Below are 25929 nucleotides of genomic sequence, written 5' to 3'. Positions count from 1 at the left end.
AATAGCTGGAGAAAACAGTGAGATACAAAAAGGCTGGATTCTGCTTTCCCTGCAGAAATTAATCTGATTTTAAACTAAAGATTATTTCTGATTTTTACAAGTATAACAGAGAAGGTGGTGGCACCATGGTCTTTCCAAAAGATGTTGTATTTTTGTGGTGATGGATCATGGAAAAAGCAACAACTTAGTAAGGAAAAGGCATTGTAAAGTCATGCTTCTGCTGCTTTTATTCCACTCCGCATTAAATCATTGTATGGAGCAGTAGGATTTATTCAGAGGAAGGCAGAAGAGGTTGCGTTTCCTTGGAGAGAAAGTGATTATGACCAAAAACACACTTAGAAAAAAATATAGTGTATTTCTGAAATGCAGCATTCCATCAGCATCAGGAACAAACAATAAGAAAAACAAATTAGAATGAGGAGAAGCAGGAGGGAAAGAAAAAAGCTTGATTACCTGAATATATTGAAAGAGATGCAGATTTTCATTTGCTTTTCAAGTAAGGTGACATTTGAGTGATACTTGGCCTTAATTCAGTATGTGAGCCTGAGAAACAATGGTAAATGGTACCATGAAAGTACTGATTGGGTGCACTTACCTAGCTGGAGGACAGGATTTGTGTCTCCTGAAGAGCTTTTCTTCTGGAAAACTCAAAGATACAGGAAAGGAATGATTCTAGCAATTCTTCAGACGATGCAGGGGAAGGGTTTGACTGAGATTCCGCAGCAGCTCAGGGGTGAGATGTGGGAGCAGAGCCCAGGTGTCTCAGTTTGGTGCTGAGGGCTGGGGGAAACAGTCACAGCTCGATGTCACTTGGGGTTTTCCAGCACTCTCTTGGCTGATAGAATTTCCATGATAACAGAAACTAAAGATTGAGGTGAACCTAACCTACAATGGAGCATATTTTCTATTACAGCCCAGTTCAAGATCATTATTTTTTTCTTCAAAGCGTTCTCTTACTTCACTGATATGAGCAAATCTCATTCTAAGTTATAAATCAGTGCTAAAATGTTTTAACTTTCCATGCTGGTCATGTGAAATCAAACTTTAAATCACAGCTGAGTTAAGGCAGGAGGAATGTGCACATACTCCATGGGGATCAAACCCTCCTTTCACCCTTATTGCAACTATTTATTGTCAGCCACACGTTCAAGAGCTGCATCCTAAATCCAGCAAAGCTCTTCCCTCACCTACAGCCCCTGGCTTGGTCTCTCTCCATGCTCTTTCCATTGCAGCTTTTCAGCTTTTCTTCCTTCTCTCCCTCTCTCTCATTTCACCTTTTCTTTTGTGGCAGTCTCTATTTTTAAAGCAACCTCTCACTTTCAAGGCAACAATACCCTGAAAATAAATTGTCCTTTTGTAATGTATTACATTGGCTTCCTACATTAATATTATTTCAGTTTTAATCCATATTCCAATATATTTGCTGTGGAGGTTTTAGAGAATTATTGTGAAACTAGTTTGTTGTGAGTACTGTGTTCACTTGCTGAGCTCACTGAGATTATTTACAGAACCAAGTGTTATTTTGCATGAGTTGGGTGAGAGATCTAGTCCTGAATTAAGCTATGTGTATGAGGACCCATAAATTTCACTGTTGAATAATGGAAGTGAAGAGGCCTAAGAGATTAGGTCAGCCTCTGAATAAAACCAGCAAAAATATCCAAAGCAACGGAATAACTTAAAGACAGTTATGAAATTTTTTTACTTCCCTCAGCTATTTAGGGACAGATTCAAAAGGATATTTTCAGAGGCACACATGGTAGATTCTCAGTGAAAATTAACAGAAGAAATTCTAAAGTCATTCCTGCAAATGGAGTCTGACTTCCTTCATTATTGAGCACCTTTCAAATTTTCCCCAATCTAACACAGGAAGCCTGAGCTTTCTCTGTGGTTCTAAACCACTTTATCTATTTTGGGGGCTATTAAACTAATAAACATTTCTGTGTTTAAATGTTTAAACTTTCATTAGCTCAGATCTGAAATGTAATACAGTCATTATTAACAATTCAGTAGAATTTTATGTAGTATATTTTATTTCATGCTGTGACTAAGAGCATTGAAATTTTTCAATACTTTACCCAAGACAAATAATATTTTAAGAAAAAGCCTCCACTCCCCTCTATTCCCTTTTACTTTGTTCATGAGATTTTTCTGATTAAAAACTCCAACTTTAGCACTACTGTTAAACCTAGGCCAGCCCACAGATGCAGAAAACCACTCGTGCAGAAGTGAGGAATGAGCTCTTTCATTACAAATAAAAAGGAAATTATCTGAGTGTGAAAAGCCAAATCTTCATTACTGATCAACCTTGAAGTGGAGGAAAACCATGGTCATTTAAGATTTAAACTTTTGCTACAAATATGTACATATGAAAAGTTGTCTCATGGAATTACAGGAAAGGAAGAGCTGGACTTGTTTGGCAGAGTGCAGTCTCAGGTATCAAATCAGGTCAGCAATAAATTGCTGCTTTAAGTAGGAATTCATAGCAGGACCTTCTTGGCTTTGGAAGTGTTTGAGCTCGGTGGAAAATACTTTGAGAAGAGGTGCCTCCATTCAGTTTCAGTGAGGGCTTTTTAGCCTGTGGGTATTGTTCAGTTTGTAGGTCTTGGGAAGAATTTTCCTTTTTTTGTTGCCTTTACATTGTGTATGCAACCCAGTATATAACATTGACTGCTGCAAAGGCTGCTGGGAACACGGCTCTGGCATAAATGTCAATGGTGTCAGCATCAATGGGCTTAAAGAGGGACTTCAGGCCAGTCTTTTTGTCCAGTTTCATTCCCTGCTGCTGTTTTGTCTCTCCAGTTTCTATTTCTATTGTGCCATATGATCCTGGCAGGCTTCTGGGAATTCGGTGCTGCCTGTTGGAAATGGCCAGTTCCTGGTTCACCCCAGCTATGGAGAGGGAAAACAGAACAATGGCATTCTTCACGTTGATCTGCAAAGGAGAGAGGAGAATAATGGCAATTTACAGGGCAAGGACAGTGTCATTTATCCAAGCCATCCATGCCACCAGCATGGTGAAACACCCCTGGGATCCATATGTGGAGAATGGGATTTAACCCCTGCTTTGGCAGAAGTGATGGAAGCTCTGTGCTACCACATATAATTCTGGTTATGGCTTTCCATGCTCTGAATTACTGAGGTACCATCCAGAACATTCTCAAAGCATTTCTCCTCAGGAAGAATTTGGAGTAAAAGGTCATAAGCAGGGTGATTGCTGTGGCAAAGTTATTCCCAGAATCACACTTACTGACCTCTGCACTCTGCCTTCTCGCCTTGATCTTGTTCTTCTGCTTTTTCATGTAGTCAGCATTGAAATGTGCAAAGGCATATTCCACCAGAGCAGCAAACACAAACACATAGCAGATCCAGAAGTAAACGTCCAGGGCCTTGATGGCAGAGGCTCGTGGGAGTGAGGATCTGGCACTGACCATCAGGGTGGTCATTGTGAGAACTGTGGTGATACCTGCAGGGTGCCATGAGAGAGAAATATCTACACTAATATACATAAATATATTTATTAATATTAATTGTTATCATTTTCACAGTAAAAGCCCCTTAATACTGTGGCTTCTGATTTTCAAAACTTTTAAGAAACTGCATTTGTATGACTAAGGCAGCTTTGAACAAGTTATTCTTGGTTTTGTCCTAGATCAGGGGAAACAAAACCCAAATAATTAACCCTCAAACACTTTTACATCTGGACTGGCAACCCTTAGTCAGACAAAAAGACCCACAAGCTTCAGGAACTTTTTTTTGCCACTGTCCCAGTTCCTTCAAATCAATTCTTTCATTTCTTTCACAGTCATTACTGCTTTTAACCCTCCCTAGGTGCTTATTTGCTGTTCCTTACTGAGGAACTACTCCGATAACATGACAGAAATTAAACCAGGAGAGAAATCTTTCAAAGAACCCCCCCTTCTGCAAATGTAAACATAAATGCACCTTAATGAGGATTATCAGAGCACAATTCCCACTTGAGCACTGCCTTCCCCAGAGTGCCCAAGCCATCTGTTTTACCTAGTGACACCCTGGCAGGCACAGCTGACTGGCTGATCCAGAAGGACACCCACGACATGGCCACCAGCAGGATGGAGGGCACGTAGGACTGGATGATGTAAACGCCTCGGTTCCGCCGGAGGTGGAAGTGGAGACTGAGCCTGGGAAACTGACCTGCTGGAAAGGAGAGCAGGCACAAGGGATTCTGGCTGTGGGAATTACACTTAGATTGATATTTAAATGACATTTCAGATAACGACACAGAGCTACACTCTTTAGCATCCTCTGCACAAGGGTCACAAAAAGCTTTTTTGATGCTGTTGGATTGATGCTTCCTAAACCCTGCACGAGGTTCTGCAGCTTTCATCAGCTAAGAATAGGTCAAATGATTTGTCTCAGGTCATATCAATGCCAGATCTGAAAATAAAATCATGAGTCTTCTCAAATAACAGTATTGCTTCAAAATGTGTACTGTCTTATCATCTGCTGTAGAAAGTCCTCCAGATACTAAATTTAGATTTTTTAAAAGGCCAAGTTAATTTCAAACTCAAAAAAGAGCTTAGAGGAGATGTGCAGCATAAATGAGAATCTGAATACATGAAAGAGGATGAAAAATCAGCAGGAAAGAAATGACTCCAATCTTGTACAAACATTGCAATAAGCCCAGTGATAGACATACACACCACTGACTTCTACGGGGTAGAATTAGACTGATCTGACTGTACGTCATAAGCTCCAGAACATCAGGGCTAATGGAAATTTTTCTTGATCTGAAGTTGCAAATTAGGTCAAGAAAATGTGAGCTATACCTCAAGTGCTTTTATCAAGTGCTGTCTGGCTACTCCGCGCAGGATTTTGTCAAGCAGAGAGAGCTGAAGGACAGAACCTGCTCCAGTGGCTACCTAGAGGCTCAGCAAAGAATGGCACTTCTCACAAGTGGAAGATGAAGGAAACTCTTATCAGAAACCTGACAGGTTCTTAAATTAGTCACTTAAGGAGAAGGATTTTCTGTTATAGATAGAGGAGGTTTCTCTCTGCAGGAAAAAAGTCAGCTACTGTCCCTGAATTGAAGAAAGATTCTGTTACCAGATTTGAAGTTCATAATTTCTGTTGTGAACTGGTAGTTGGTAATTGTGAATTGAGCAAGCTGCAGCTTATCCAGCCCGTGGATCTCCTCCTGGTTTTCTGACCAGTGGTAGACAATGTCCTCTGAAGAGTAGCCATCTGCCAAAAGAAAGCTGAGTAAACACAAAGTTCAAGGCAGAATTCAGAGCTTAGAGAATTAATAGTAGAAGATCTCTAATTTCTCTGCTATGCTGATTTCCAGCAGACACGATGCAAACGTGCTGAGATTCAGTCAGGATCATTCTCTCTGCTTTGGAGAGGTGCAGGGCACCACAGCCATGACAAAAGGGGGATATGAATGAGAGGATTTATGTAATATGCAAATCCACAGGAAATCAATCTTTCCTACTTCTGCTGTTCATTGACAACTTGCTACTAAAGCATCCATTTCTTTAAAGAGACTTTTTTTCTGTTTGCTTCACTGAAATGAAAACCCTCAAATTCAATTAAAACCTTCAACCCCCACCAAAACTCCCTGCAGAACTCCCTGGGAGAGGGAAGGAATTGCTGGGGCACTGTCTGCTGCCTCTGCATTTGCTGATTATGTAAGTAAAACTGTAGATTGCTATTTTTGACAGGATAAAATGGTATTGTGGTTAACAGCCTAGAAAACAAAGTCAGTGACAAAAAAGAAAACCAGAAACCTGCATCAACAGGCCAAGGGATCTGCTCAGGATCTGCTGTTCCCAGATCTCTGCAACCCTCAGGACCTGGAGGCTCCTTGATCTAAAATCCAGATTCACTTTCCCTGACTGGGTGGTCCCTGCTTGTGTCAGTGGTGATTTTCATTCAGAAGTATTAATGCTCATGGGAATTACATGCTGATCATAGATTAAATACAAGCTGGATAAAATATAAATCCATTCTTCACCCTCCTTTGTGAGTACAAATGAATTAAGCCCATCCATGCAGCATTCTGATGGATTTCTGTGTAACAGACACACGAATGCCAAGGCAAGTTAAAGAGCTGTGTGAAGGTTAGTCACAATGGCATTCATTAAAAGCAGGGAATTCTCTTTTTTTCCTATTTTCTCATAAATTAAAAATAGCACATCACATTTTGCCTGTGGGCTTTTCTACTTGTTCTCACTGGGTTTGATACAAGCCTCAGTAATGCCAGTGACTGTCACAACTGCACAAGGTTTCACAGGAAGCACAAAGTTCCAAACATTTGTCAGCAGGACTGTACATTGTTCAGTCCTAGAGATTTGGACTGGACCAGGGTTGGACTGCTATTGAAAAGTGCACAGTGTAATGCCCAGCACAGGGATTGAAGAGATTTCTGTTCACTTAAACCCCAAGTGACTAAAGCAGAATCATCCCAGCCCAGTCCAGCTATCTCAGCTTTACACAAAGCACAGAGATACTCGGCCCTTACAGCTCTCCAAATCCAGCATGCATTCCTGCTCATCCATGGGATACTTGGAAAGGTCCATGTCACAGGCCACAGTTGAGGTAATCCTGTGTGGAGCAACAGGAACACCAGTTAGGGACATTCAGACAGAGCCTTTTCCTCAGAACTCAAAAGACTGAGTGGAAAACTTTGAAACTTTAATGCTAACAAAGGAAACTGTTTTCAAAGTCCTGCTGGCTGCTGCCTGAGTCTGTGGGAAACCCAGAGGCAGAGGGAATTGAAAAAAGGTCAAATGACTCGTGTAACGTCAGGGGATTCTGCAGCTACTGAAGATGATAAAAAGGAATTTTCTGATTCAATCTCCTCCCTTTCACTGTCCCCAAGATCACTACCAATACCTTAAGGGGGACTTTGGAGTTGCAGTTTCAAAGGTGCACATTCATTATTTTTCAGAACACTACACAATTAACTGTCAATATAGTTACTGAGTTCCAGCCACAGCCCTCTTCAAAAGTGAGAAATGCTACTTTGTGTGTGTGAAAGATGGGGGAGCTGAGCCTAAATCAGGCTCCAAGCTCCCTTGGAAAATAAAGTGAGGGAGTGGAGAACAGAATCTTTGCTCTGCATTCAGCACCTCTTTGCCCAGTGACCAAAGGCATGAGGGGCTTCTCTCCCACTGAGGGCATTCTGGACATGAGCAGTGACTGCACAGTGCAAAATGTGTTAGTGCTGCCAAAGGGACCTTCCTGACTTCTCAGAAAGAAAAGAATAGGGGGATAGGAGCTTTCCTTCAGTGTTTAACCAATAATTATTTCAGGAAATCCTCCTAGGATTGCTGGCTGATTATAGAACATTCAAAAAGTTAACACACAACAGAGAACCCTTGTACCGTTTGTCACTCACCTGATGCTGTACAAAATGACTCCATCTGGCTGGAGCCTGATGAGTTTGTTTTCCACAGTCACATCATGGAACCAGGCAGACTTGGCATTGACTATGAAGGTGTCTGGTAACCAGAGCTTGTCCACAAACCTGCTGTCCAAGCCCAGAGTTTCATTGGTGTGGTTGTAGGACAGACGATCGTCTCGCCAGCTCTGGTGCAAAAACACTGTCATGGTGTATTCCTGTGACAAGAGAAATCCTAATTAAGAAGTGACGATGACAATGATAATGCCTTGGAACTTAGCCAATAATCAATGTCTTAGCCTAGGAATATATTATTTGCTTTCAGTGCAAATACATATTTTTATACTTAGTCAGCCAGGGAGCTGCCCAAGCATTTGTATTTTGGTCATATGCTCCTGCTATGGATAGGCACAAGCTATAAAAAAGTGATTCAATATCAATGTTACACATAACACATTGCAAGAGTTGCATAGGTCTTGACAGAGAAAATCAGTTTACATAGCTCAACAAATACAGCTTCTGGTTTTGAACCTTTGCTTTTTTTAAAGCAAAACTAAAAAATCTGATACTGTACCATGTTCACTTCTGAGATGTGGTCAATGCTGGCTACTTCAATTGCCAGAGCAACATTAACGGGAGGACCTGAGAAAAAAATGTTTGAATGTGGTGATGTATATCATCATGGTACCCATAAAAATATCAATGACCCCTGACTGTTAATTCTCTCATCAGTTCACTGAAGTGTTTCCCATTATAAAGTACATTCTTAAAGCAAGAGTTTTAAATCTTTCACCAATTGTGCCCTCAATTTCCAACAGCACACCTCACTTCAGAGATAAGAGACACAAGATAAAATCACAACTACTAAAAATCACAGAATCCTTTCTGGAAATCACTTTATCTAGTTTAAGACAGCATGACTTCAAGCAGATGCAGAAATTATCACCATTTAATGAAATACAAAATTCCTTCAACTTAGATGTCAACGATTTAAGAACTGCATCAGAAGCCTGTCTTGCTGTTGAACAGTCTGTCTCTTGTCAAAATCAAGCAAAATGTTGATTGTTATTTTTTCCAGCATCCAAGTAAAAGACAATCACAACTTTTTAATTATTTAAATATGAATTTCACATAAACATCAGAAGAATTAAGAACCAGAGAGACATTATTCATTCTCCAAGTCTCACCTCCAATCCCAGGCCTGAAATTTCTTGCATAACCTTTCATCAAATCATCCAGGTTGGGCAACCAGGAGATTTCAATGTTGGAACCTATGTAATCTCCGATGTCACTCATAGCTCTGGGTGAAGAGAATAAATGTCTTAAAATTTCCCATGTTTACAAACAGAAGAATGACAGCAAATGGAAGTTATTGACTTATTTTACACCTACAGTAGAATCAGCTGTACTGGAGATTTTTATGGGTAGGAAAACAATTTCAGATATTTCTCTTTAAACCAAAACAAATTTCAGGCAACACTGTGGTATCTTTAAGTACAAGCACATACTTTTAAAAGTTTATTTCTTTCTAAAAAAAGTAGGAAAAGTAGATGTAGAAACTTAGAAAAGCATGAGGGAAAGGAAGATACTCTGTATACTGCCTAAAATGCATCTGTGAACTCTGAAATGCAGCTGTGACAGCTTCTTACTATACAACAGCTGAGATCAAGAAGGCTGGAGCATTGTCAAATGTGGCAGGAAAACAAGAAAACTGCACATCTGGAATGTGGACAGCAGGCAGCAGGTTTTGCTTGGGAGAAGATGTGTTGCTGTGGGATTTGTGCTCCTGCACAACCTCTCCCAGCAGTCAGGCTCCCTCTCTCAGGTGCCTCTTCTTGCCAGGCCAGTGATGCTCATGAAGTCTTTGGTTGCCGTTTGCCAGCCCCTCAGCCCTGGCACTGATGTGGAAATTCCTCCATCTCTTACAAACAAAGGCAAGGTTGTGTTATCTTCATTATCTGCTAAACCTGGCAGGCTGCAGTTGAAGATCTGAGCCTGCTCACGTTGTTCCTCTCACTGCACTGTGACTGACAGGGCAGGAGGAGATGAATGAGGGGTGGGACAATGACAGCACCATTTGCAAAGAGAAAACTTCCCTGTGGTTTGAGAGGGCCTGAGACTGAATGCAGGTACTGGATCAGAGCTGCCTGAGCACTGGTTTAGCATCTTCCACTGAGCCCAGCTATGAATGTGGCATTTGAGAGGTATCTATGACTTGTAACAGAAGAGAAATGGTTAAATATCCATGGAAGGCAGCAGAGTAATACACCACAAACACATTCTGCCTTGGTACTTACATAACTTTCTTAGAGTGTTCATGTGACATTGACCCACATAAAGCACATGGTTTTTCTCTCCAAAATATGCCAGCCTGGGCACTCAGCTCAGCACAAACAGTTATTGCCAGCACAGGAACAGAGCATCCCACAATAACCAACTCTTCTCACAGAGACTGAAAGGAAAACCTTTGATTGCCCTGGTCTTCAAATTCTTGTCTGGACTCAATTATATAAGGAAGGAGTTCTGGGATTACAGTGTGTAAATGTAAATTTTGAGCAGCACAGCCACTGAAATCTTGCATTAGCAGAGCTGTCAAAGCTTCTGTGACCTCCCAGCACAGGGACCCTGCTCCAAGTGCAGCTTCATTAGTTCCCAGCAAAATGGGATGTTAAACTGCACTGCTAAGATTTCCTTGCCATGAGCACACTTGTATGTTCCTCTCCAATTACCATCCCAGCTACTTCTCAGGTCCCTCTGTCTCTTCTGAGGAACATGAAGGATCTTGGAACACTCCAAGACGTGTTTTCAGCTACATAAATTGGAATAACATAATTGATTTAGACAAGAGCTTTGAAGATTTATAACAGATGTTGACAGAGGTTTTTTCCTTCTTTATTGGGTCTCATCAAATATATCAACACTTCTTTCTATCAGACTGCTGGTCTTTCAATCATCCAACCTCATTATTTACTGTAATGTAATTAGAGCTTTATAAGAAGTTTGTTTAAAAACATACTTATTTGTAATTCACAAGTCCCAGCCATAGACATGGAAAGGTGTTTCTAATCAGTAAAATGTCAGAGATCCTTTTATATGTAAAGAATGATATTTTATGTCTTTTGCTAATTAAATAGCTGCAGTACGCTTGAATGAATATATCTGCTGAAAATCTCTTTGACTTCTCAATAGAAGGTGATGCTTTTCAGCTTCTGTTGCTAAAGCAGCAACCAAGTTCAGGAAAGTGTTTTGAAAACAGAATTCAAGTCAGGAGGTGACAGCACCATAGTGATGTGTCCCATGTGCTGATCATGTTTTGACAAAGCTTGGAGTTCAGCTGTTCTCCTGTGTCAGGATTCTGTTCTAATGGCATTAAGGAAAGCCAAGGAGCTCAAAGGAAGTTAAAATGATGAGAGTCGGGTTAAAGACTGAGGGCTACAGCCTGCCATGTGTTTTAAGAAGATTACAATCTAGAGGGAGTTTTACTTAAATATCCGTGACACAATTAAAATAAATCTTGTTTCTATTATTAATAAAGCCTTAGGGTCAGATCATCAGTGTAACAAATGTGCTGGAGTTAGTGGAGCTATATGCACTTAATACCAGGGGGGTTATTAAAATATTACAGCTGAAATAATTTTATGGCTCAATTTACTATGTGGTGAAAACCCCTTTGAGTCATTCCTCTAGACTTCTACACATCACATCCAGTGCTTTAAAGTTACAAAAAGAATGGTGGGAGAATTTCCTTCATCCTTGATAAGCAGTTGGGATTATAAATGGCCTAAAATATTATTCATTATTGTACCTGAAAAAGAAAGCCCAGCATAGAAAGGATGCATTGGAAGGGATTAACTTCTCATAGTGTAAGCAGTAAGGATGAAAAGAAAGGCAACTGTTATTAGTTGATTCAGCAACTTCACTTCCTAATGTAAGCTGCTGTACAGCTTGTTTCAGTAAGGAAAAGGACTTTGTAAAATCAAGATATTGACTTGTTAAATCCAAGGGGTGAAAACCGCCTGAAAAGCTTCTCTTCAGTTTGCACAGGCCAGTGTGGAGAGCCCCACTGCTGAATGGCAACAGTCCTGGGGACCTCTGTCCCTCTGGAAGTCCTTCCCAAAGGGAAAGCTGAAGATGATCACACTCTGACTCTCTACACATCTCATTTCAAGCAGATATTTTTGAGGATATGTTTGCATCTGTCCATATCTGGAGCACTGGGAGAACTTCAGCTGGGCCCATTGAAAACAGTTACTGCTGTCTAAAGCATGGAAGCAATAGTGAGCTCTCCTGCATAGACAAAGGGAAAGCAAATCCCCATTGATAAACTGCACACACCTGTGGAGTTCCTCTGTCCCTAATATTGATAAATATTGATAAAGCAACTCCAAGCAATGAATGTCACATGACAGAGCTAACAAATGTCTCTTTCAGAGCTAAATATGAGTAGTTCCAGAATAAAAAGTTCACATATCCCAAAATCCTTCCAATCCACGCTGACACCTCCCTCCCAGCTGCTGCAGGACCAGGACTTCCTACAAATGTGGAGTGATCTGGGGGGAGAAACATCAACCAACTGGGCCAGCAGATCTTCAAAGGGCCTGTCAGCCAAGTGAGCCATTAGCCTGTCTGTGCTCCCTTCCAGAACACTGCTTGAAAACACTTGCTAGAAGTTTATCAATATTATTAGAAAATATCTGGTATTTAAATCACACCAAAGCAAGAGGCAATCTGTAAGTTCCATGTGAATGAGAGCACAACAGCAGCTGAGCAAAGGATAGTATTGGCAATTTCATTTTTCCCAGCAGTGCCAAATCTCCAGGATGACTGCAAAAAAAGGCTCAGAATCCTTGAGTCAGTGGCCAGCAGGACACAGATTTGAGGCCTCAGCGGTCAGGAGGGTGCACTGATCTTCTGAAAAATTTACAGACCAGAAAGATGTGGAAAATTGCTTTTTGCATCTTCTGTTTCTTTCTCTAGATCTGCTAACCTGATTCTCTTGGTGATTGTAACATTGTTGTTGCAATTAACCTGGCAGATGGAAAAACCAGTTTGACTGGAGGACTGGGATCAGTATGTTTCATTTTGATAAGCATTTGGGACAGATGTCCCAGATGTCATCAGCACTGAAGAAAACTTTTCCTTGGGAAAAAGACAAGGAATATCCTGCAAGGTCAGTGAACAGTCTGACCTCTGCCAAACTCCAGGATTATCCACAGCAGTATGTATATCCTTCCCATCTGCCATTCCAGACTCAAAGGGAAGCTCACTGTAAATATGTTTTGTATTTTGAAATGTAATTGAAAAGGCATTAGGCTTAATTCATGGCAACCTTTAGAACATCAAAGCCTCTCTGGCAGTTTTAAGCTACAGAAAATGGACCACTCTTTGCATACATTCACGTGTTAAAGCTGCTCTGTTTCCACAAATAGAAGTAAAAGGCTTAGGGAGACACACAGCAGAGTGACAATTAAATGCAAGAGTATAAAAGTCACTTAACAGAGTGGAAACTTAAATATTAAATATACACCTATTCTAATTAGAGAATTAAAATCTCTTTCAGTGAGAAATTACACAGTACAGACACACACCCCAAAACTCCTTTCAGAAGTGCTCTTTCCTCACAGAAATGAAGAAATATTTCCCCAAATGTCTTTCTGCAGATGATCTCATTCACTGTGGCACATTTATTATTGCAGCATCCACAGCATCTCAAACCCTGATAAAATAGTGGAAGCCACAGTCTTTGTCCTGAAGACCTGTCAGTCATTTAAATGCCAGATTCCTTGCACTAATCACTGTCTTGAGCAGACCAAAAACCACTATTTATAAAAAATGTTTACCTGACTAAAATGTGCTCACTTAGGCTGAATTTGGCTCATTCACTTCAGACAAACAACACACATGACAGAGAAATTGCTTTACACAGAGCTGAAACAGCCCAGGAGGGTTTTCAGAAATGCTCCAAGGAAGCAGCCTGCATGCATCCCCCACTTCCCCCCTCTACCCATCCATAACATTATTTGCACTGGTAGTTTGGCTTTTGGGAAGTCTTTTGTCTCTTTTGTCTTACTGGTGAATTTCAAAATCACCAAAATGTTCTTCCTTTTTTGAATGTGGCTTTTTTTCCAATCTACAGTGCACAGAACTAAGAAGCAGAAAATTTAGGGGTGTTGGATGGCCTCTATCATCAAAATTCAGAATCACATTGCTTTAGAAAACAAAAACAGGGCTTTAAAATGAAACCATTGGCAGCTTTGCCCATTAATATGCTGCTATTCATAAAAGCATCTCGTACCAAAAATATTTTTACTAATGAAAGGATAAAATTTCACTTCAGTTCTGTTTAGCTGATCCAAAGTACACACACAAGCAAGGCTACTCCCTTTTTACAAGATTAAACAGTGTCCTGCCATAGCCACCCTAAACCTGAATCCAAACATAGAAGCTTTCCTTGGCCATGGAATGTCTCACACTTTGAAATATTTGGAAGACTACAACCTGAACATTTGCAATTTAAGTTAGAATTTGCCTTGCCTGAGTCTGCCACGAGTGGATGTATTCTTACCAAAATACTCATAACTATTGTGTAACTGGAGAAAGAAAGTCAATTAGGGAATTAATAATAAAATAAGTAATGTCTCCAACGAACACATATCATGGCAGTTGCTGTGCCTAGGAGCAGACCTTGGAGACACAGGCTCAGAAGACTGACTCTTCCTCAAAATTCCCTCTTGTTTTTGGTCTTATGTACTCCAACATCACTTTTCAACCCCCAGCTTCAATGGTAGCCCAGTTGCAGAGGGAGGAACAGGATCACTGAAATGATGGGCAAGCTGTGGGTGCCCTTAGGTAATAAGCAGTATTTCCTCTGCCTTCACTGTACCACTGGATTGCTTCAGAGGATGTCAGGATCTGACCCTGATAACAGATTCAAGGTCACAGGATAAATCATTCTGTCAATCCTGACTAAGAGCAGTTGACTTGACACTTTCTCTGATCAGGTTCTTTTCCTTCCCAGAGAAAAAAATCAGATCTCCCTGATTAATTCCAAAAGGTGTAACAACAATGGTATGTTTTACTACAGTTCCCACTTTGCCTCTTCCACTCCTCTGAAGCTATTAAGGATGTCTGTGAAGCAGGAGATGTAAGACCCCTTTAATGCCACAGCCACCCCTGCTCTGGGGGGTGTAGGCATGTTTTTACATGCAGCAAGTTCTTTTTTACTCCCCCCTCTATTTTCATTGCGTAATCATGGCAAGCTTTCTCCACATCCAGCCTCCAGATCTGGAGAGAATAAGAATATACTGAGACCGGCGCTGGTTGCCTAGCTAACACCTTCAGAGGAAATGTGACTGAGAGCTGCAAATATACATCTTTCTTTCAAATTTATTATTTTTAAAAATGGTTTGAGTTCTCCAAATTTTTTTCCCCTCAGATCTCCGACAGTCTCTTCCTGCTAACCCAAGTTGAGGAGACTTAATGAACTCAGTAGAAAGGGATGGTTGGATTTTGGGGTTTTAATGGCACCTATGGAGGCCCTAAGCAAAGCTATTCAGCTCGTACCCCACTGGTTGTGCTGGGGTTTAGGGAAGAGTTTCATGTTCGAGCAGGCCCCTACAGAGCTGCTGGAGGGGCTGAGGCTGAGCTGGGATATTGCAGTGCCTCACAAAAAGTGATTGCCCCCAATTTAGAGTAAGCGCCCTCGGGAAAAAGATTCCAGGAGCATCCTGTTAAAAACACAGCCCTTGACTAAGCCAAGAAACTGCTGCTCCACTGGCAGAAGTGCATTCTCAGCTAGGGAATGAAGAAAGAAAAAACTGAAACAGATGAGGCACATTAAGGAAACTCTTCACTCAAGGGCCCTTTTTCTCCTGAACACTCACTCCAAGCAGTCGTGGCCCGTAAGTGCAGAAATCGTCCCTGGGCAAAAGTGGGAGCCCCAGCCCGAGCTGGCATCACTCACTCCAGTACCCCGAGAGAACGGCTGCCTGAGGCCAGGCTAAGAAAGAATGAGAAGATGTTTTCTTACCTGATACACCTGTGCTGTTGGGTGCACAGTAGAATCAAGGCAGGGAAAACCCAGGTAAGAAATTCCATTTTACTCCCATTTATTAGACAGCAGCGACCAAAACCCAGGTTCCCCGGCTCTCCTGGCAGCTCCAAAGCTCCAGTGGCTTTGCCATTCTTGCCTGCTGCGCTAAGTTGAGGCTGAGTTTAAAGCGATGGATGGTTGCTCAGCAGCAGCAGCCCCCACAATCTCCACAGTGCCCGGGAGCCATGCAGGCAGCCCGGCACGGAGCAGGGAGCAGGGCAGCTCTCCCCTCCTCTCCTCTCTTCTCCTTCCCTCTCCTCCTCTCCTCTGCGGGTGGCTCAGTCCCGCCCGGCTCCGCTGCCCTGCTCCCGCATCCCTCCCCTGCCGCGGGCTCTTCCTCCGGCCGCTCTGCCCGCCTGCGAGGCTGCTTGCCGAAAATAACCTCCAAAAGGATGGATTAATCCCACGGAGCGGGGTGGGAGCAACTCAAAGTGCTCCGGAGCCACTAATGTCCTGCGCGCATCGTGCCGGGGAGGAGCAGAGCAGCTGCAGCCCGAGCCCAGGGCAGGGGCGGCCGGTCCCGGGGCGCTCGGGGGCGCGGAGCCGCCGTGCCCGCTCCGCACGGGGCATGTGAACCGCAGGCACCGCCGCCGCCGCCGCCCCCCGCCGCCCCCCCGAGCTCCCGGCAAATCCCGGCGGCACCGCAGCTGCAGCCCGGCTCCGGCATCGCTCCGAGCGCCCCGCCGCTGGAGCCGGGGACCGTGCCCGGGGAAATGCCGCCTCTCCGCTGCTGCCCGCGCGCTGTCCCGGCCCGCCGGTACCACCGAGAGGGGCAGAGCCCGCACGCAAACTTCTGCCTCGCCGCTCTCGGGCTCCCGGGGGGCTGCTCTACAGTGAAACGCTCGGAGCAGTTCCCTGCTCCATCCCGGGCTGCCATCGTCCAGCTTCCACCGCCTGTGCCTCGCGAACTCCCGGTCCCTCCGCCGCCTCCCGGGCACCGCCGCTCCCGGCACGGGGCCAGCGCGGACCCGGCCACGGGGCTGCTCGGGACCTCGGGCTCATCTTGACTTGCAGGTCAAACTCGCTTTTCTCCTCCATATTCGCTCTTTCCTTCTCTCCTCCTCCGCCTCCTCGGCTTTTTGGTGCTGTTCAATCTCGAATGACAATTTTAAAACCAACCCACAAAGGAAACAGTGTGAAGGAGACATTTTCATAAAACAAAAATTATTGTGCAGGTACCTTAAACTAATGAACGGAGGCACCTGGGGTACAGTGTTGGATTCATCTTTTTGTCTTCTTAGTTGTGTATTGTTATTTAGGACCAACATTTCAAATGGCTACTGAGGGGTGGTGGGTGAGAGGAATAACAGCCCCATGAAATCCAGGGGAACAGATGTACACAACACACACACAAATGTAATACAACAAATACAGGCATGTCATAAACCTGTGAGAATAACATAAGAGGTAATTTTCTTTCTGATCTTTTCCTCCCTCTGCCCATCTCAGTGGCAATCCTGCAGCTAACATCCAAAAAGGAGGAAAATACACGAATTTAACTCTAGGAGTCAGATTATTGCATGATATTTTTTTTTAGGAGGTAGGTTGAAAGATTTTTAATGGAATTTACCTGGTGACACGCAGAACAGAGTGACTTTTTCTCTCCATCAACACATTCACACTTTTTGGGATATTTTCAGCTGAGATTTTTCATATTTTTCATATTCTTAAGGCTGATGGTGCTGTGGGCTACGTACCTATGCTGAGAATTCCTCAGTGTTGCTCTCCTCTGGCTGGAGAACTGTCACCTAATTTACCAGTAAAAAAAAACAGTTTTCTATATCTTCAGCATATAGCTGTAAAACTAACCCAAAAATCCACAGAGGCACTTTGGACATTTGGATGGTCTCTGAGTGGATTTTATGTGTGGATGACACGTGTAAGTATGTGATGTGTGCATTTGTGTGTTAAAATAAGCACACCACGTTCTGATAGGACAGACCTTGCTACAAAAGTGACCAGTGACACAAGTGAAAATACAATGGCAATCCTAAAAGACATGTGAGAGTTCTCTCAGATAAAAAAACTACATTTTATCTACAAGGGTCTTATTATATCCTCATAAAGGATGAGGACAAATGTTTGGTCATTCAGCCTTGGATTTAGTTGGTTTTACATACAATACATATTTAAATAGACTGGTACATATATATATACATATATATATATACACACATATATATATATACATATATATATATATATATATACACATGCACAACCACCTCAAAATAAATAACTCCTTTTGCCAAAGGGAAGAGAGGAGATAAAATAATAAAGGTCAACAATACATTTAATTTCCTACATTTTTAGCTAAATATCCAAAACTCATTACAGTCAATGACAGATTAAAATTGCTAAGACATAGATTAAGAAACTATTAAAATTGCCATTAAAACATCAAAACAAAACAAAATAAATAAGCTCTCCAAATCTTTCTCATCTAATCCTCTTGAAAATAATTAAAGCTTTCCTTTAGCTTTAGCTCCCGGCTGGGAACTGTCAAATAGTCTTAAAAAGATGGCCCATGATACTCAATGTTTGCTAAGCCTTTTTTTCACTCTAACAAACTTCTCCTCACTCCCCGTGGCTGCAGGCACCACCTTCCATGGAAATGTCCATCCCAGGCTCTGACCTTGCAGGGGGGCTCAGGGGCCCTCGGGGACTGTGTGGGGTCACTGCAGCTGCAGCAGGACCAGGCTGCCAGGTCAGAGTTACACAGCTCGGGGCAAACTTTGATCTGGGCTGTAGTAAAGCTGTAGTAGATCTGTGGAAGCAACACAGACCCTTAAATCAGTGTTTCTGTAGTGTTTGTCTATGCCAGGTCAAATGCCAAGGGCTCCACGACATCTGGACAATTTTACAATGACATTTAATGATTACTATTTATTAAATCACTAGTTATTACTACTATATCAACAATTACTAATTCTTGAAGTATCTACCCTACTCAAACACTAATAAAGGTCACAGCTTTGAAGTATATTTTACTACACTAAAGCCAGAAACCCACATTTCAGTATCTGTCAAGAATTTTTCTTGTGGAACGTGTAACAGGTATGAATTCTCCCTGATCACAGTCATCCATCCTTCTGTAACTGCTACCATACAATCATTTATTGGATGGTGTCATTTGATGGGATTGAGGAGAAGCATGCTCAGTGATGTGGGCCAAAAGATCAGTTTTCAGTCATTTATTACTCAGGATTTTGAGACTGTATCAGAAAGACATTATTTCATTTTATGGCTGCACTGCATTACCTGGTATTCTTAACAGATCATTTTCTAAATAGAACAGGTGGTTTTACTGCCAGAAAAATAAAGATATCATATTGTCACATATAATTTTAAGAGGCAAAAAATGTACCACAGGGATAATTAGTCTCACCCTCCCATGATTCCACCTAAGCAGCTCGTGAAAGACTGTTGTGGCAACATCGCCAAATGTCTCTAGATATATAAATTACACACATATGCCTATTTTTGTAAATGAGATTTGGGAATATCAGTAGCAATTGCATGGTGGAAATATTTAGCTCGTTTCAGAGGTTGTACTGTACTTGCACTGTCTGAACGTCCCCCAGCCCCAACACAAACGTGTCTGTATTTAATCAGTATCTGGATAACCACAATATTAATTTCCCTTTTTCCTTAAGTACTAGGAATATAGTTTTTATCTGTTTCTAAATGTTCTGTAGAACATCTAGTTCCTCCCTCAATCTGCATAATTTTTTTTATAATCATGAAGCACACACTGCAGCCAGACACTTTGCCCTCCTTTTCTTTTCTTTATGCAACAGATTTGGGATGAAATTCCCCACTTTCCCCCCAAGCCAGAGCTAATTCCAGGAGCAGGATGACACTTTTACCCCAGCTCTCAGGAGGGCACTCCCAGCTGGTGCCATCCCAGGCCATTCCTCCATCAAGTGCTCTGACAGCCAATGCCCCTCTCATTTTCTGTCCATACATCTGTAGGGATGAGTCATTGGGAAGATGCTCATCAATGTTTGCCATTATTTACAGTCCGACAAATCAATGTTTGCCATTGTTTACAGGCCAACATCGATCCCTATCAAACAACAGGGCAGACAAGTTGTGTTATGTAATTGATATGAACCACCCTGCCAAAATGCAGATTCCATTATTGGCATGTCTTCCTGCCTAAACGCCAGAAAGCTCCATAGATGAGCTCCTGTCACCTTGGAAACGTTCGGGAGGGAAATGCCAAGTGCCTGTGGAAGCACAGCATGCAGCCACACAGCACAGGGAAGTGGCCAGCTCTGCTGCCTCTCCAGCTGATCCTGAGGTGCCACTGCAGGAGCTCCACAGAAATGCCTCTGAATTGAACCCTGGCAGAAAACAGCAGGGATTTCATTTGGATCTGCTCACTCCATTTCCCAGTTTCTCCAGGATGGATCACTGTGGTCCAGAACCCACAAAATCTGGAAGAGCTGCATCAAGCAAAGCCTTTTTTGTACATTTCCAGGAGCTTAAATCTTAAAGATTCACTGGCTTCAAGTTGATAGACGTAAGTTGTAGATTGAGAGATAAGAACTTGGCTGGGGAGCTGTAATTTCCTTCAGAGGAACTGCAGATCTCTCCTTCCTTTCCTATCTATATGAGAGAGAAAAATCTACATTGTCTTTCCCTAAAAACACATTATTCACCTGACACAAAATCATGACCCTTGTTGATGTTATTGTTATGAAATTGAAATAATTCAAACAGTTGTAAATTGGGTCTGAAAAAATACCTTGAAAAAAAATATGACAAGAAACTGACAATCAGTGATATTTCCAGGTGTTCTTCTGAATGTTTTCTTGAGGGGAAAATCCGTGCTTGGATGTTTTTCATCCCAACTCGAGGAATGTGGGAACTGGCAGGTTCAGAGTTAACACAGTTATAACTATTCCAGATCTGCAGAGAGAGCTATACAGTTAATCACTGCATATTTTTAGCCTACATCTTGTAGCTTTAATCCTGCAAATGTCTGTATGTAATTTGTTTTATGTAATATGAATAGATGCCATAAAATCAAGATTCCACCATTTATAGAGCTAAGAATGTCCGTGTATTTCTCAAGATTGAGGACCTACAGCATAAATATGGGACAATGCACTGGTCACTGTGAGTAATTTACACTCCATACTGTGTGTGCCAGTGGAAATAAATGCTCAGATTAGCAGCATGTTCTTGGGATCAAAACCTAGACCTTACTCTCATAGCAACGATAACAATTACAGAAATATTGCTTACAATTAAGGAACGTTTTCAACTAAATAAATCTGAGAATGCATCTGTCTCTGTGTACAGATCAGGGTGTATTTTGGTGCAGATGATGTCTCAGTATTTTAATAACTGAATGCCTGGGAGTCTGTGAATAGCTGGGTTTCTCTGGCACGTCATCGAGGCCTAGTGCCAAGAGTGAGGGAGCTGCTGTGCTGTGGATCCAGCTGCTCTGGTCCTTGACTTTGTCAAGGTAACGCAAGGAAGAGAACAGAGAGGAAACCCAGTTAATCACCAGTTTAGACAGAATGGCCTGCGTTGGAAGGGAGCTCAAAGCTCACCCAGTGCCACCCCTGCCATGGGCAGGGACACCTCCTGCTATCCCAGGTGGCTCCAATATAGGGGCCTGAGTAAATGTATGTATGCAGTAAAAGATCTCTGTATTGTGTAAGTGACCCTGCCCCAATTCTAGTTATTGTAAATGGGCTGCAGCTGTGATGTCCTTAATTGGGTGGCAGCTGTGGCCCGTGGAGGTAGCTGGGATAAAAGAGGGTGAGGCGGTCAGGGGGAGACTTGGGGGAGCCCTGATGAAGAAGCAGGAATAACACTGCTGTGAAGAGCTGCTTGTGAGAAAGCCACCCGGAAGGTATGGACTTTAGAAATATGAAATTCAACACTCCAAGCCATGTCCAACCCGGCCTTGGACACTTCCAGGGATGGGGCAGCCCCAGCTGCTCTGGGCACCCTAAATCTGGTACTGAACACTTGAATTCAAACACACAGGCTCAGGAGATTCCACTGCAGGACAGAATATTCAAACTGGTTCATTTTATGAACACAGACATCCACTATGAGTATGTAAATCACTGAAATACCATCTAAAGACTTTTCAGGTAGTGGTTTTGTGCTTATTTATAGCAATTACAGAAGTTCATACAGAACCTCTAGAGCTGGAGTTGCTGTTGAAGCCAGAGGACCTGTTCAGAATATGACATAATAAATGGGCAGTATGAGCAGTACATGATTTCTGCTGAAATAACCTTTAATTAGTAACTAGTGGGGAAATACTTTTTGTCAGGATAGTACAGGCTTACTTCTGAAAAGACATTTGAGACAGATTCCTTTTGGATTAAAACTTGGAAACCTTCAGTATTCTAACATGACTGCTCCAGCTCCAAATCCACAGGACTTCACATTGCAGCAAGATTAAAGGGTTTTAATCATAATGCCACCAACTTGCTTAAAATTTAAAAATGTATTTGAATAAGCATTAATCTGAAAGTTCACTGAGAATGTCTCTGGCGTTGGTTACCTGAAACCACCTGAACCAGATGTCCCAGACAGGCAGCACAGGTAGATGTGCTCCCACCAGGGTAATTACTGACACTAATACGATGGAATTGTTAATATTGCTGTATTTCCAGTGTAAATCATTCTAAAGAACGTGCAAAAAGCGCGTCAGTGTCTCATATTCTAATCTGCCTCTGAGAATAAATAATGTCAACAATCGCCAAGTAGGAAAACTCCCCAGAGAACTGCTCAAGATGGCTCAAACCTCGAGAACTCAATGATCTGAACAACTGCGAGGACCCCAGGGACATCGGACCCAGGGACCCAGGCCCTCGGACACCGGACCCGGACCCAGGGACCCAGGCCCTCGGACACCGGACCCGGCCCAGGGACCCCGGCCCTCGGACACCGGACTCCGGCCCTCAGGCGCTGGACCTCGGCCCAAGGACCCCGGCCCGTCCCGGCCCGTACCACCCCGCGGCCGGGGGGGGACGCAGCGAGCCGCGCCGGCAGCGCCGCCCTGCGCCCGCGGCGGTTCGGGGGCGGATCGCGGCCGGGCGTGCGCGGCGCCCCCGCGCGCGGTGGTTGGCGCCGTTGCCGTGGCAGCGCGGGCGGCGCGGCGGGCCCGGGCCGTGAGGAGCCGGGCCGGGGGTGAGCGCGGTGAGCCCTGAGGGGACAGCGCCCTGAGGGGACAGCGCCGGGAACACCGACACTGCCCCGGGGTGTCCTGTGGGAGGGCTCGGGCCTGTGCTGTGCATCTCGGCCTAATTTACCCCAAACTTTGTTCTTTGGGAGTTGGAGCCACACAACCTCACCACGCTGGGGTTTGGCTGAAGGCGTTGGGGCCGCTGCTGCATTGGCTGCGTTTGATGTTTGTGCCGCTTCTTAGTGCCACCAACATCCCTAAATCAGTAGCCAAGCGTAGGAATCCTACTTGGCTTTAAGGTGGTTTCTATCATTTACTCATTCCTCCATACTTCAAATCCTGGGGTTTGTTTTCTCTGCTCCTTAACTGGAGAAAATAGATGCTCTTTTGTTGTTGATTCTTCTTGAGTTCTGCAGAAGGATTTACATAAACGCACTCAAAGCTGAGCCACCTTCGTTAAAATTAATCATATGTCCAAGTCCTTCTGTGGGTAAGATGTGAAATGCTCAACCATGTGGTAATAACTCATTCTAGATGACATACAGAATTTACTGCATTCTAATAAATTGTAACAACATTTGGGAAGAGTTTGCTTTGCATTGGAGAACTCCACAAGACTCAAGGAGAAATAATGTTTGTTGGAGTTGTGCCCAAATAATCTGGGGTAAAATCATAGTATAAGTGGATAAAATACACTCAGAAGGTTTGTTTTATTACTGAGCTGATTGTTAAAAAAAAAAAAAAAAAGGCAGAGTCCTTGCTTTTCACCAAGAGATTTATTATAGTTGATTCTCAAGATGTGTAACTAACACACAGGTATTGTATCCAGTCATTTCACATGCATTAAATGCATACTGAACGCTGTGAATTCACTCCTGAGATAGTCACCACTACTGCAAGTTGTTGGATATTTAATGTGGAAAACATGTTCTTCTTTTTATTCAGCCTGGTCATTTGGAAAGAACTGGCACCATGGAAGACCAGGAGATCAGTTTTGGTGAGGGAGAACAGCAAATGTCTCCTCTAGTGTTCCTAGAGGAGGAGGAAGAAAGACAAGAGGAGGAAGAAGAAAAGGAAGAGGAAAGCAAAGAAAGAGAAGAAGAGGAAGAAGAAAGAGAAAAAGAAAGGCTAGAAGAGGAAGAAGGAGAAAGAGAAGAAGAGGAAAAAGAAAGAGAAGAAGAGGAAGAAGAAAGAGAAGAAGAGGAAGAAGAACAAGAAGAGGGAGAAGAAGAGGAAGATGCAGCTGATCAGCTCTTTGACTTGGAAGAACACTGGGAAGGTGAAAATGAATTGTTTTGACAACTCACAAAAAACTGACATTAATGTAAACTTAATGTAAGATAAGCAGGTTAGATCATTGGTCAGAACCTGACAATACATTATCCTCCCTTGTCCCCCTCCCTGTTCTTGTCTGGGATTTTCCCACATAAATGGGATTCTTGATGACACTTTCAAATGAAGGCAGAGAACATTCTCCTGTTCTTTTGCAGGTGTATCAGAGTCCTGTGTGTTTTGCCATATGAATTTTTTAATGTACACTGCAGTAATGCTATAAAATGTCACATCTGATTCTCCACACTGTGACTTGACAGCAAATATAGAAAGCTTTTAAAATTTTAAAATTCAGTCTCTTTATTAAGCTGTTGTTTTAATATCTGCTAGAATATGAGCTGAAAGAAGAGCTGGATGTTGATGACAAGATGGAAAACAAGGACACTTTTGAAGATGCTGGAGACCAGTCTGATTCTACCATGTAAATACCTTGTTCCAGTTCAAACAGAATTTTCTCAGTGGTGCTGAGTGACCAGCTGTGTATGACATGGTTTGAACTAGTTTAAAATGTTCCTGTTCAATTGTAAACTATTGTTCAGGAACACTAAAATTGCAAAGCCAAGGTGGGATCAAGAGAAGCCCCAGGCATTTTAAAACAAAGACACATCATTAGTGCTTTCAATGGGGGTATAAATGTTCAACTTTAGATATCCAATACTGAAAATCCTGGCTTGAGTCTATGCATGCAAACTTCCTGTGCTGTTTGTGTTCATGTTCTTCATTACCTATAATGGTCTTATTTATAAGTTCTGCTAGAATGAAACAAAAGCAGGAATGTAAGGATGTTAGACAAACTTCAGTTTCACATTGTTTCTTTCTTGGTTGTGTGTTCCAAGTCAAAGGCAAAGCTCAGAACACTCTTTGGGCAGAATTGGTACCATTCAGCCTCTGAAGTCTGCAGACAGAATTCACTTATCAACCTCACTGAGAAGCCTCCAATTGTTCAATGACAAGGTCAGGGAAAAGAAACTGATGGTCCAAAAAACCAGGTTAGTGTTTAATAAACATAATCCATCAGCACAAATCCCCAGCCAATACTGAGATACTGTGTCCATCTTAAATACTGGAGTTTATAGAACTATGTATCTGACAGGAGTCCTGGCTGTGAATCTTGCCCCCAAAAAAAGAGTTTTACTGAGAAAAGAACCTACAGAACATAACTGATGTGTTTCTTTCTTGCAGTGACATGCTGAGTGCCTGTCGGCTGCGCAGCAAGATGCTGGCAAAGCAGCTGGATCATGTAGACATGGAAATAGAGAGAGAGGAGGAGGCTGGCAATGTGTAGGTAGAGAGTATTTCTGGATACCAGGGATTACAGGCATCCACTATCTTCATCTGTGTGTAATTAATGAGATAAGAGCAGGAAGAGGTGGAAACTTGGGAATGGGTAGGAAAGAGGCATATATTTTAAAATGTAACAACAGGTACTAAGTCAGCCTAGCCCACTGCTGTCAATCATGTCAATCTTCTATTCAGTCTGATGAATCAAGGTGCTGTGACACTCCTGGAGGTCATGGCTTTGCTTCTGGTGATTATGCAGTCAGGATTTCTATATATGTGTGTGTGTTTATTTTTATAAATGCGCACATACATGTGCCATTCCTTTCTTGTGTTGTTCTGGAATGCAGGAATGCCTTTCAGGAGTAGCTCTGCATACAGGAGCTGCTCTGAAACACTTGTGCTATCAAGTGGGAGGCAATTTACTGTACTCTTCACATTTGGTTTAAATAGAAAGCAGTGGGTGGCTTGTGTACCAGGAGCCAGAGGCTTGTGAACAAACTTTGCAGCTGCATTTCTAACCTGTGTTAATCTCCAGGTTAGAGCAGCAATGAATGAGAGGAAGGCAGGTTAACTGCCAGAATGGCAGAGCTGCTTAAACAGAACTGATGAGCTGATGCAAATGAGCCTCCTGAGGTGGTGCAAGTGGGATTTCAGAGACAGTAACAAATCCCAGCAACGACA

At 42.7% G+C, this 25929-nt stretch overlaps 2 protein-coding genes across 3 annotated transcripts in view; one reads left to right on the top strand and one right to left on the bottom strand.

Moving 5' to 3' along the window:
* Window positions 1-209: 209 nt before the first annotated feature.
* GABRD (gamma-aminobutyric acid type A receptor subunit delta) lies at window positions 210-16013 on the bottom strand. 2 transcript variants are annotated; one of them, XM_063176692.1, is made up of 9 exons: window positions 15411-16013; window positions 8569-8681; window positions 7956-8023; window positions 7379-7599; window positions 6500-6582; window positions 5083-5220; window positions 4018-4170; window positions 3252-3463; window positions 210-2932 (listed from the first exon to the last, which is right to left on the bottom strand). In XM_063176692.1, the coding sequence occupies exons 1-9, from the start codon at window positions 15476-15478 to the stop codon at window positions 2633-2635; spliced, it is 1356 nt and encodes a 451-aa protein (XP_063032762.1). In that variant the 5' UTR covers window positions 15479-16013; the 3' UTR covers window positions 210-2632. The 2 variants fall into 2 exon arrangements, with proteins under 2 accessions (XP_063032762.1, XP_063032761.1); XM_063176691.1 differs by having other exon boundaries at window positions 4018-4173; window positions 15411-16012.
* Window positions 16014-22611: 6598 nt separating this feature from the next.
* CFAP74 (cilia and flagella associated protein 74) overlaps window positions 22612-25929 on the top strand; it is a 36957-nt gene continuing 33639 nt past the window's right edge. The window contains exons 1-5 of the mRNA XM_063176910.1: window positions 22612-22649; window positions 23581-23914; window positions 24298-24388; window positions 24804-24956; window positions 25150-25248. Coding sequence (XP_063032980.1) covers window positions 23608-23914; window positions 24298-24388; window positions 24804-24956; window positions 25150-25248 — 650 coding nt within the window. The 5' untranslated portion in view covers window positions 22612-22649; window positions 23581-23607. The remainder of the gene's footprint in view (window positions 22650-23580; window positions 23915-24297; window positions 24389-24803; window positions 24957-25149; window positions 25249-25929) is intronic.

The sequence above is a fragment of the Melospiza melodia genome, chromosome 26 (assembly GCF_035770615.1).
Source record: "Melospiza melodia melodia isolate bMelMel2 chromosome 26, bMelMel2.pri, whole genome shotgun sequence".
Lineage (NCBI taxonomy): Eukaryota > Metazoa > Chordata > Aves > Passeriformes > Passerellidae > Melospiza > Melospiza melodia.
The sequence above is the reverse complement of the archived record's forward strand: the minus strand, read 5'-3'. Positions and strand labels throughout refer to the sequence as shown.